Raw genomic sequence first — 12461 nt, forward strand, 5'->3', positions numbered from 1 at the left:
CCTGTGAACACCACAGCTTCGTCAGTTATTGGCCTGGGTTGTGTCTCCTCATGGTAAGGAACTGCCTGTAAGAAACCAGCCTGTTAGATTTCAGAAAGACGGGAGAGGGTACAAGAGCATCAGTAGACTACTGAACAAGCTAAGCTGACTGACACTTGCAGCAGTGGTTAGGAGGTATAAGAAGAGCTTTACTACCAATAACAGAGGGAACAGTGTCCATCCTCATAGGGCCAAATCTGTCATCAAAAATAAAGGTGGACATACAAATATTCAGAAACAATAATATAATGGAATCTCAGGGTCTACTGACTTGCAGTTGGCTCTTAAATTAGGACCTTTCATTTTGAGAGGTCAAACATTTCTGTTTTTCAAATTGTCTTTAAAAGCAAATAACATGTATTAAATAGACAGGATTTGTAACTGCTTCACATTTTAATGACATTGACCAGGGTTGTTTTTACCATATGTTGTTTCATTTCCTATTTGCAGTTAGTTTATCCAGCCCTGAGTATTAATGGTTTTATAGACTCCTCCATAATATTGCTCAACATACTGGTGATGCAATCAGTCATGTGTCCATTAGTCATGAGATCTCACTGGACTCATTGTTACAATTTTTCCATTCTAGATATTCTTTGAATTATTCACTAATCATGTTAAAATTAACATCTGCAGTAGAGTGAATGTTGTATTATTATACACATGAAAAAAAGTCTCTGCAGCTTTTTAAGAATCTTAAAATACTATTAATGTAATTTCAAGGCAAACCTGACCTGATTTCATACAGATTTGCTTTTTGTAAGAATTTGTCAGTTTCTTCAACAGCAGACTTGGATTTTATCAAAAGCTTAAACTTATTACTTAACTTAATTTATGTAATTACCTCAATGTGCCTTGCCACTTATTGTAAAGAAAACTAAAATATTTAAATGTAACAATTTAATGGGAAAACTGAGCGTAACAACATTTTCCCTAAGTGTACAGTTCATTTTGTTCAGTTTTGTTCAATAAATAATTGTCTTTCTGAAGCCTACCTATTTATTTCCCCCTACCATTTCTTCTTTTTCCTATTGCAAATACCTTCCTTTTCTAAGAACAGGAAGTTCTTTAAAACTGTATTTTAATGTACAACATAAAATCTCAGCAGACACCATAAAATATATATATATTTTTTACCATGGTAGATTCTCTCAAAAAAGCAAAACAACAACAAAAACAAACAAACAAATGAATAAAACAGAGTCCAACGGTGTCAAACATGCTCATCGTCAGATATACACAAAAGTTTTAATTAGTTCTACATTCTAGTAGGAAGTAAAATAAAGTAAAGTACAGCATCAAATTCTGTATTTCTACGCCAGAGAAAAATGTCAGGAAGTGATAATAGTTGTAATATTTAAGGTAAGGCCCACTGTGTGAACCCCCCCTAAGGTAATCTCTTTAGTGACAGCTGCCAGTGTGTGAATCAAGGGGAAAAGCAGGTTTGATAATATATGAATTTAATATTGTCATATTAAATCATAATATATATATAAATATATCATATACATCATATACTATATATTACAGTATTTTAGGTTGCTTCTTAAATTAATAAACAACTAAGCAGGATTTGTTTGTATTTTTCCATGATTGTATACACTCACTTCCTACATAATTTTACAAACTCTGAGACTTTCTGTGACCTGTTACCATCATGATGATTGCACTTTGTTGATGATCAACTCAGAGTTGGAGCCACACCTACACCTTCCCTGAGCAACACTATATTGCAGCATTGCAGCTTTAAAAGGCTGGGTGACTCCCTCCTGACTAAATGCACTTTAACAAACTCTCAACACACTTCCCCTCTCAATTTTGTGCAACATATGGAAATGGAGGACCAAATGGAAAGCCAAAAGAGAAGAGGAATAAGCAAAGATGAGTTAATATGTAAGTTAAACCACATTTCTTCCTTAAATTTACTGTCTTTTCTTCTGAGCTTTAATTTTACACAACTGGTTGTGTTAAAAAGTAAATATTACTGACACCAGTCTTTAAACTTTAAAAATTTAGATCAACAAATGAGTTGTTTACTGATCCTTGAACAATCAGCTCCATGTTGAATGTAACTTGCCAGTAAGCGATCAGTTACGCGAGGAGTGTGTTATGTGTGCACTATGGCAGCTCACCTGGTGGAAAGCAGCCGCAGAGGCTGGGGCATAGTATAACTCCATTGTCATAGAGACAGAAATCACATGTCACCGAGATAAAGAGTCCCAAAAGCATGTGACTGTCAGTGTTTGTGTGTGTGTGTCTCTCTTCATTCGTGTGTGTCTGTATCAATGCTCTGTGGTGTCAAAAGGAAAAGGAGAACTGTTATGTTGCATAGCTGGATTTGAATTTGTGTGTAAATGTTCCTTAATATGATTGCTGATAAGGGCTTGTTTTCATATCAGAGTTTTTTTCAGCATAATTGTTTTCCACTTCTTTGTTATCACCAACCTGTTGGACAGGATCATGTTACATAGATATCCGTGTACACAGCATTTACATGCACCCACTTTCAATCAGGTCTTTGTTGGTTAAATCAATAAAACATGAAGTGCACAGGTTATGAAGAGTATAATTGTCCCAACTGAAATTTCTTCAAATACCTAGGTTTCCTACTTTTTTTTTATTGTTTACCTATTGTAAAAGAAAACACAGATATAAAAAAATGTTATCACTGTGTAAACTAAGATTATATTAGAATAGCCTTCATAAGATCTTATCCAATATACACATACACTTTCCAAATAACTGTCATAGATCATGTGAAAGAAAGTTTTGCAATGTGCAATAATGCTCCTTCACAGTTTAGTGTAACGGTGAAATTTGGTTGGAAATTTTGACTTAGTTCAACAACAGGAAACGTGGTATCTGTGGTTTGACCTATAAAAAAAACAAAATAATCATGATGTTTATAACAACAGGACAAAGGAAATGAGAACCACAGCAGTGCAAACGTGATTAACTTTTATTATCTTATCATTATTGTCGTTCAACAGTGTAATACTACTGGCTGCTCAAGTATCAGTCATAAAACCAAATGTTACTGTGAAATGTCATGACCGGTGTCACAGTCGTTCTCAGTGACTGTGTCAGTGGACTGTGTCATGCGGGAAAACTCTCACGGATTAAGATTGACATGCAGTTATTTGAGCTGGAAACTATGATTGAGTATGACACACAGACCTTTCCCTCACTTTAAGACTTTCCTTTATTACCAGAGTGTTACTCCAGGAATCATTTTTCCTGAGTAAACATATTACTGTTTGTACTGTTTGTGTGAGGCTCTGTCTGTGTGCAACCTGCTGGTATCACTGTTAGATCACAGCTGGAAAACTGAAGTACAATCCATTAATATATCCAATAACAATTAATTAGTCCAATCAGTTCTAAATAATGTTCTATTATGATTTCAAGGACAATATTAATCACTCTTGTTGGCACAAAACCGGCTTGTATGCTCTGCTTTGTATCTTAGTTTCACCTCATCTCCACTTCTAAAGGGATCCTAAGTAATTTCAAACCTCTCTCTCTTGCTCTCTCTCTAGCTGAGAGGACAGGGTCTTTGGGATGCGTCGGTTGGTTCATCGTCAGCCTCTCTGCCATCTTCACAATTTGCCTCTTCCCCTTCACCATCTGGTTTTGTCTGAAGGTGAGTGAACTCAAAAAATCAGCACAATGGGCAGAAGGGCAGAAAACCACCATTTAAACGTGAATGTGAACTGAGCCTGTGTCGCGGTCGTTCCTGTCTGTCTTGCAGATTGTTCAGGAGTACGAGCGTGCTGTCATCTTCAGGCTTGGCCGCATCACAGACAGGAAGGCAAAAGGACCAGGTAGAAACCCTGACATTTCTATACCTTTTGACCAACTGTTCAAAAAATGCTGGATTGGGGGATACAGTTGGTCATTTACAGTAAATAGTAACGTCAGACTGATGAAGAATAGTAACTGTTACTGATGATTTGTTCCCTGTTTTGTCCACAGGAATTTTCTTTGTCCTGCCGTGCACTGATTCCTTTGTGAAAGTGGATCTGCGAACAGTTTCATTTGACATCCCACCACAAGAGGTAGGGCTGATGCAAACAACAGCACAAAACTGTCAGGGGGAAATGCTCATTTGCTGCATTAATGAAAATGACAGTTAAAATCTGTGAACACACATACACAAACTGTCATGTTTTTCTATCCTAGATCCTGACCAAGGACTCAGTTACAGTCTGCGTGGATGGAGTGGTGTACTTCCGGGTCAGTGACCCCATCGCTTCTGTGGCCAACGTGTCTAATGCTGACTTTTCCACCCGCCTGCTGGCACAAACCACCCTCAGAAATGTTTTGGGCACTAAGAACCTGGCTGAGCTCTTGTCTGACCGTGAGGGCATCGCTCACGGGATGCAGGTACAGAATCCAAAGCCCGTTTAAAGATAGAAAGCCGCTGAAACTGGAGCATTTCTAACACTTGAAGCAGAGAACGACTGGAAAATATATGACAATGTTGGGTAAAATGCATTCACTGCTGATAAAAAACATTGTAATGTGGGTTCAATAGATTTTTCAAAAGAATTCCCTTTTAGAGAATTAACTGCAGAGTTTGATACATTTCGATTTTGGCATGAAGCCCTAATCTTAGGCACTGTTTGTTGGAGGAGGGAGTAAAGTATTTTTAAAAATGTGGACAGAGATTTAGTTGGTTTGACTAATTGAGAGCTTAATGAGTAAAATTTCACTATTTTCCCCCAAATGCCCAACGTAGAGGCTATATGATTAAAACACATTACACTGTAAGATACAGGTGTAAGCTCTTTCTCTCTTTTCCAGTCTAGCCTGGATGAGGCCACAGATGACTGGGGCATCAAGGTGGAACGTGTGGAGATTAAAGATGTGAAGCTGCCAGTCCAGCTGCAGAGAGCTATGGCCGCTGAAGCAGAAGCTGCCCGAGAGGCCAGAGCCAAGGTCAGGACATGTGAAATGACACATACAGTACATGCAGTGTACAGTGTTACGCGAGCATGTACATGTATTGCGAAGAAACAGAAGAACAAGGAAAGTGCACACTCGTACTACTTAATACTTAGATTTACAATCCTTATCTCTCTTTCTCGCTATACGCGCAGGTGATTGCAGCAGAAGGTGAGATGAACGCATCTCGTGCCCTGAAGGAGGCGTCCCTCGTGATCGCAGAGTCTCCGTCAGCCCTGCAGCTTCGCTACCTGCAAACTCTCAACACCATCGCAGCAGAGAAGAACTCCACCATCATCTTCCCTCTGCCCATGGATGTCATATCTCACTTCATGAAGAAGTGATTCCTCAGTGACGTCTCAATTTGCTGGTCCCCTGAAGTCACCGTTTGATGTGATTATGGTACATTTCTGCAGCTATGTGAAAAAATAACTGTCAGGATGAAAGATAATGCCGTTGTTGAATGGAAGATATTTTTTCAGATGTGTTTATACAGTCAAGATGTGAACAGAACAGGCCTGCTAACCAATGTGATTTAGATTATATACAGAACAGTCAGCATAGTTTACATGTCTTTCACAAATTATGTTATGAGACTGGTATCATATTAAGATTATATAATAAAAATTGTCTCATTCATCATGATATTGTACTTTATTATGTAATGTTGATCAGCATATTTTAATACAATAAAATGCGTAGTATATTAAGGCATTAGAGTCGCCAATTAACTTAATGTGCATGTCTTTGGACTGTGGGAGGAAGCCGGGGAGTACTCACTGTGTAGCACAGGGAGAACATACAAACTCCACACAGAAGGGCCCCAGGCTCAGGGTTCGAACCCAAACATCTAACTATAGTAAGGCATGAAAGTCTCATAGTGTAGTAAGTCATTAAAACGCCATAATATAGTAAGGCATAGAAACGTTATAGTATAGGAAGGAATGAAATAATTCATAGTATAGAAAGACATAAAAATGTCATAGTATAATGAGGCCTAAGAAAGTCATAGTATAGTAAGGCATCGAAGCAATTGTGAATGTGAATCCTGAATATAATACAATACAATAAATCCCACGACTTTTCTTAAACATTTTTAATACTGTGTTCTCCCCAAAAAGTACAAATAAATCATCAACATACTGTGTATACATTACATGTTGAAATATCTCATTCCTCGTCCTCTAGGCCTCCTACTGTACGCTACAGTTACATTTTGACCATCACAAATGCAGAGAGGTAAAAGAAGAGAAAGGGAGAGCGAGAAACAGCAAAGACAGAAAAAACATGCTTCTATTACTTTCTTGGTTGCACTAAGACACAGCTCATGTCGTAAATATATTTACATTCAAACATACAATCAGTGCCTGAACAAATTCAGTAAACTTTGTCTCTGGAGCAAATCCACACGGGGGGGTAATTGTATAGCTTACCTCCACAAATTTAAATTCTAGTGCTGAAACTTGACAAACCATGGAAACATTTGCTACAACAGCATTTAAATATCAACATGGACGTTTGAATTTCTAATAAATTACCCATGTTTCTTGAGGGGAGGCTCAACCAAGTGCTACATATTAAATGGCTGCTACATAGTGGTCAGACAAGAGGCCCTTCTATATTAAAGAAAATCACATGAATGACTGGTATAAAATGCAGTCATTACAGTTTTTGACATTCAGCGCATAGCGAGACACAGATGTCCACAGGACACATTGAGGGGTCATTACAATACCAGTTCATTATTTAGAAATCATTGTCTATTCAAAGGTGAAATATCAATTTAAGATGAAGTCGGTAACTTTATGCTGTCATTTGTAAACATTCATTCTGTTGCATCCTTGTAGACTGTATTTTTTGCACCTGAATTGACCTTTAGGAGGACCCTGAAGAATCATTCAATGACGTAGGTGAACTACAATCCTAAACATTTGAAAACACAGTGACTTTCTGACTGGTATATTCTTACAATTGCTTGTTATGCAAAGACATTCTCAAAATCGTCAGCGTCGGTATAAAATTGGTGAGAATTGAGATACATTTCTCAAATCCTATGCTGTTGTTGACATTCTTTTGTTTTAAGAGCATTTAACCCTGTGTATGTATCATACAAAAAAATTTGAAGAGTCATGAAAAGAATCATTTTTCACTTTTTCACGTTCATCAAAAGTGCTGGTATAGCAATGAAAGATCCACTTAAAGGTCTTTTACTCAAAAACTGACAACCCAGAAACGTCATCCTTCACACCCCCCATACAACTACTTAACTTTTAACAATATCAATTAGTTGCTACCCCTAACCCATGCTCCCATTAGCAATTTGTCTATAAATACCAACACATATTTACCCTCATCCCTTCTCACTGGCCTTGTTCATTTACAGCAGCTCATTTTCATGTGTAGTCTGAACAGCTTTCGCTTAGTGTGAATAAATCATCGAATAATACTGTCGTGTTTAATACTGTTGTTTCAGTGTTGACTTATTCAAAGCCAAATGAAAGATTAGGACCCTGAGGGTAAGTTAGTCAGTAGAGAACAGTACAGGAGGCAGCTATGACATACTGTATGCTATAAAATAGTTCTTATTTTTATACATCAAAGGTTGGTTTCTCTGTTGTATTTTATATAAATGGAAAATTATCTTGGGAAATATCTTGTCTATAATGTTCTGTAAAGAAGCTATACAAAAGAAAATTGAAAGCATTTCTAATCTAAATTTAGAAAATAATTCCCTGAACAATATAGTCTTGCACACTGAGATTTCAGTGTAGTTTGCAACAAGTTTAGAACATAATAATCAAAGAATAAAAAGTGTCATTCAGATAAACAAACCGGAAGGGGTTAACCAGAGGTTATGAGGAGGTTCACACAGGTTCAGAAAGGGCTACACTAATCTAGTACATCACAAAGAGGTAAACAGAGGGATAACCTGTATTTTTCTTCTTTTTTTTTTTTTTTTTTTTTTTTTTTTTTTTTTTTTTTTTAAATCTACATAGCTTATAGACTCATATCATATCATACGACTGTCCCCTGAACACCACCTATGAATGTGATGACAACAAGCCAAACCACCACTTGTGTCCCATAGGTGATATCTTCAAAGTTACAAACATCATTCATTTCCTTCACACCTCAAGCTTAATAAATAGACCGATCACAGCAATAATAAGTTTCACGTTAAGACTGGAAGACTTTCACAGTACATGCTTGCTTAAGTAGCAAAATACATGTAACAAATAAATTAGATATAAACATCACATTATAAAGAAATCTACAACAATCTTTAAAACAGTGATTCCTGTGCTAGGTTTCCCCTTTAGCTCTGAGCTCCCTGGTTGCTGTGTGTTTTTGTTGTTGTTGTGTTGTTGTCGTGACTGCACATTCCCGCTGAGGTAAATATAAAATGGCAGACGTAGTTTTTGCAAGTTGACCTGAGGGATCCCGAAAGTGAAGAGTAGCTCATGTGGCGAGAAGCTGTAGGAAGACCTGGCAAGGTTTTTTTTTTAAAAGACTTTGAATATAAAGTCCTGTGTATTTTGCAGGTAAAATGGCTGGGGTTCCAGGGAGGGTCGTCCCACACGAGTAAAATATCAGCACTGCACTCATTACAAAACGTTAAATACACCTTGGAGATGCTGAGAAACATGATTTGCTCTGATTTACAAACCAATTCTTTATGCAAAGTCCTTTTTATGAAATAAAATGCTGGTCGTTCTCTGCTGGTGAGACGGCAGGACCAAGTATAAGGCGCTTTGTTGGGGATTTTTCCAGATGAAAAAAACAAAAGAAAAACATTTCAGCAGAAAACTGATTCAGTTCAATTGCAATTCATCGTTTAAAACGGAACTGACTATGAGAACAAATCTCAATGAGAAAGAATATAGCTTATTTTATCAAGGACGACTATTGTATTCTGGTGACAAGAGTGTGCTACTTTCTGTCTGTTTCTGTCTATGAGGGACTCATGACTACCCATGCAGGGGAGGTTTAACTATCATACAGTATATACAGTCTACATTTCAAGACTCTGCATTAATACAAGTTGGAATAAAGAACTGAGTTGCAGTCACTGGCATCATTTTTCCCAATTACAGTATTCACTGTCTTATTGTATCTCTCTGTATAAAGTAGATGCATGATGGACACCACCAGCTGTAGAGGCGTTGTAACCTCTGTGCTTTGACACTGTCTGTCCAGTTTATCCTGTGATGACTCTAGACCACAGTCGTTGTTCTTCTCCAACATGTATTACAATTCCATTCACATTCAAAAAAAGGGGGGAGGAGACGGGAGAATGAAGGGAATGAAAGAGAATGAGCCATGTAAGAAACTGGAGGGAGAAAGATGCGAGTCTATCTCTGTAAAGAGTTGAGACTAGCGGGTGAGTTACAGCGGTTGACCGATGCTCTGTGTGTGGGCGTGGCCGGGCCGGGGGAGTAATTCTGATTACTTGCTGCCCTGTGAGTGGGTGTGGCAGGCCCCGGGGAGAGATTTTGATTGGTGGTGGCTCTGTGGGAGGGGGAGGAGTACTGAACTTGCTGGGAACAGCCGCAGCAGTGACTGGGGGAGTCGCACCCTGTTACAGGTGAGGAGGAGAAGAATGGGGATGAGGGGACGGGGGAGGTGGAGAAGGAGCGGTGCAGCGGGGAGGAGGCGGGGGACATGAGGGGACTGGTCTGGAGACGCCACAGCAGTTCCTCGTTGTTCCGACTCAGACGCTTCTTCTCGGTGCTCTCCTTCTCCACAGAATCCTGGAGGTTGGCGTTCTCCTCTGATAGTTGCCTACAGCACAAAAAAAAAACAGCACAGAGGAAGCTAATGTTAGTATACAGATGATGAGGATAGCAACAGTAATGTTAATGATGATGACTGCATGTGTCTTACCTGGAGAGAGCTAGGTTCATTTCTATACGTGTCTTCAGATCTTCATTTTGCTGCTGCAGAACCTGGACCCTCTCCTCGAGGAACACGTTCTTTTGGGCCTGCTCAAAAGTAGAATACAACCACAGTGCAATCTTTCATTCACCAGACACATTGAGCATCATGTGTATCCAGACCAGAGCGGTGTGCATGTGTGTGTTTTGTGTAGCAGTGTCAGTGGAGACAGGGGTATGGGATGGCTTATTTGAGCCTACCACTCTCTCCAGGTCGGTTATCTTCTTCTCTTGTTGGTGTATCTGCTGGTTCTTCATTTCTACAACCTCCTTCAGGCTCTTCAGATCTTGCTCAATGTGCTGGTACGGAGCTAAAGCATCCTGATAGAGAAATGGGGTTTTAGAAACATAGCACTTCAGTATTGCAGGTTCAATATCCAGATGTCTACATCTACATCATTTCCTGTTACACATGAGAGTGATGCATGCAACTCACAACTATCTGTTCGTCTGTACTCCTCCTCAAAGCTTCCTCAAAACGTTTGGCTTTGTCCCTCAGACTCTGATTTTGAAATGTGAGAGTATCCACTTGATCCTGAGCACAAATAAACACACACACACACACACACACACACACACACACACACACACACACACACACACACACACACACACAGAGTACAGATTAGTGTGCGTCGACCAAAATAATAAAACATTAAATTTTTTAAAAGTGTAATCATACCTGTAGAGAAAGCCTGAGTTTCTCAAAATCCTCCTCTAGAAGCATCTTCTGTTGCTCATGAGCTTTCCTTAAGTCTACACATAGATTCAGAAACACAATAAAAGAGAGGTGGGCTTGTTTGTGGCAGTGCTGGTGTCATGCTGTGTTATTTGAACAATGAGATCTAAAATCATACCTCTCATGGTACGGGCGTGCTCCTCATGCAGTGTTGCCATGGTGATGTTATGCATGTCTCTGAGCTCCTGAATGGCTGCCTGGTGGTTGACTGTCATCTCCTCCACCTAAAATACACACGCACGCACGCACGCACGCACGCACGCACGCACACACACACACACACACCTTTAATAACTGACCAGACTTCATGTCGAAAGCTCCAATCTCATCAAAGATAATATAAAACAGACACATTTCCCATGATGCCTTCTTTCTCACCTGTTCCTGTTGCTGGGTCCTAAGCTCCTCCATCTCTGACTGATGCTCCACCTTCAAGTGTTCTGTCTCTGCTGAGTGACACTTTCTAAGCCCCTCCTCCACAGCAGCCAGCTCTGCCTCCTGCTGCAGCTGCAGCTCCTGCAACTCTCGCTCAAACGCCACCTCCAGCACTGTCTTTTCCCGCTGGAGTCTCTCCCATCGGGCTGAGTTAGATGCTGTAGATGAAGTAGAGTGTGTTTTTGATATTGTGATATTGCCACAATTAATTAACTTTCATTTAAGCTTAATAATCTAAAAAAGAAAAACAAAAAAAACAAATCTATTTGGGAGTCCTTTTATATGATAGCATATATTTGATGTTTTTCATATTACATACAAACCTCTTTAAAGTAAACAATGCATAATGACAAAGTGCTCTTTAAGTAAATTGTCACAGAAAATATTATGAAATATTGCAGAAAGAAAAGCACAGGTGTGAAAAAAATCAAATGAGTGACGGCTAAATTCCATTTAGCTGCTTCAGTCCCACGGCACTGTTATTGTGCCGGCTGTCACTGTCACACTGTCACGGCTCCCTGGGACACCTGATTAGGACTGAGCTGTCGTTAATGTTATTAGTAACACCTGTGTTTTTCCTGCTATGACAATCAAAGTGTGTGCTGTGAATAAAAGGCCTGTCCGTTGCCTGATGTGACTGATGAGGTGATTTGCTTGATCAAACGCCAGCTCTCACTCACCCATTTCCTCTCTGATCTTTTGCATTTCCACAGACAATTTCCTTTGATTTTCTTCTGTAGTTTTATTCTGAAAAATAGAATTAGATAGCATTTTGACAGTGTGTGTTCCAAATACCATTTAGAGTATGGATGTAAATGCTGAAACAGTTAGTTGTGATGTAATTATACAGTTATGGTGTGTTAACCAGAGTACACACTGTTAGAGCCATGTGTGGCTAAAACAGACCAAAGAAATGCCTTGCACAAAACCAGTCACTCCTAGATTTAAAAAAAAAAGATGCAAATATAAAAATGAAACAAGACGATATATATATATATATAAAACATAGAAAATAGCTTGAAATGCTGGTTAAACTGAATTTTACATACACGCACGTACTGTAAACAGCATGCTGTTATTATCCACTGGCTAGCAGACTCATGCCAGCAGAGGGAGCTCAAACCTACTCAAACAGACCTACACAGCAGTTCCTTCCTCTTCATCTGCACTGTGGGCCAGTGATTGCAGCACTCAGACAGTGACCATAAAGAAGTCAGACAGTCCCTCGGCAGTCTGGGAGCAGTATTACAGCTATAGCACCTCGGAGGTGAAATGGGCGAAACCGGCTCAGTGACACACGAGGACTCATCCCACAGTCACGATCACTCCTGCTGCTCATTGTGACTCTCACCTCATAGTGTTAAATA

General features: G+C 39.2%; 2 protein-coding genes across 3 annotated transcripts in view; one reads left to right on the forward strand and one right to left on the reverse strand.

The window, feature by feature from the left end:
- The first annotated feature begins 1779 nt into the window (after positions 1-1779).
- On the forward strand, positions 1780-5696 carry stoml3b (stomatin (EPB72)-like 3b). Its single transcript, XM_023421381.2, has 7 exons — positions 1780-1932; positions 3579-3682; positions 3791-3863; positions 4015-4097; positions 4222-4425; positions 4846-4980; positions 5142-5696. The coding sequence occupies exons 1-7, from the start codon at positions 1869-1871 to the stop codon at positions 5328-5330; spliced, it is 852 nt and encodes a 283-aa protein (XP_023277149.1). The 5' UTR covers positions 1780-1868; the 3' UTR covers positions 5331-5696.
- Positions 5697-7920: 2224 nt separating this feature from the next.
- The window catches only part of mtus2a (microtubule associated tumor suppressor candidate 2a), a 41443-nt gene continuing 36902 nt past the window's right edge, over positions 7921-12461 (reverse strand). Inside the window, exons 9-16 of one of the 2 annotated variants that reach the window (XM_087178027.1) lie at positions 11775-11841; positions 11038-11252; positions 10778-10883; positions 10603-10676; positions 10357-10455; positions 10122-10241; positions 9871-9968; positions 7921-9768 (exon numbers count right to left, since the gene is read on the reverse strand). In XM_087178027.1, the coding sequence (XP_087034153.1) occupies positions 9339-9768; positions 9871-9968; positions 10122-10241; positions 10357-10455; positions 10603-10676; positions 10778-10883; positions 11038-11252; positions 11775-11841 (1209 nt within the window). In that variant the 3' untranslated portion in view covers positions 7921-9338. Of the gene's footprint in view, positions 9769-9870; positions 9972-10121; positions 10242-10356; positions 10456-10602; positions 10677-10777; positions 10884-11037; positions 11253-11774; positions 11842-12461 lie in introns of both variants that reach the window. The other variant, XM_087178026.1, reaches the window with a different exon arrangement.

The sequence above is a fragment of the Seriola lalandi genome, unplaced genomic scaffold, assembly GCF_002814215.2.
Source record: "Seriola lalandi dorsalis isolate HSWRI2012SDOR001 ecotype SW California unplaced genomic scaffold, Sedor1 jcf7180002054672, whole genome shotgun sequence".
NCBI lineage: Eukaryota > Metazoa > Chordata > Actinopteri > Carangiformes > Carangidae > Seriola > Seriola lalandi.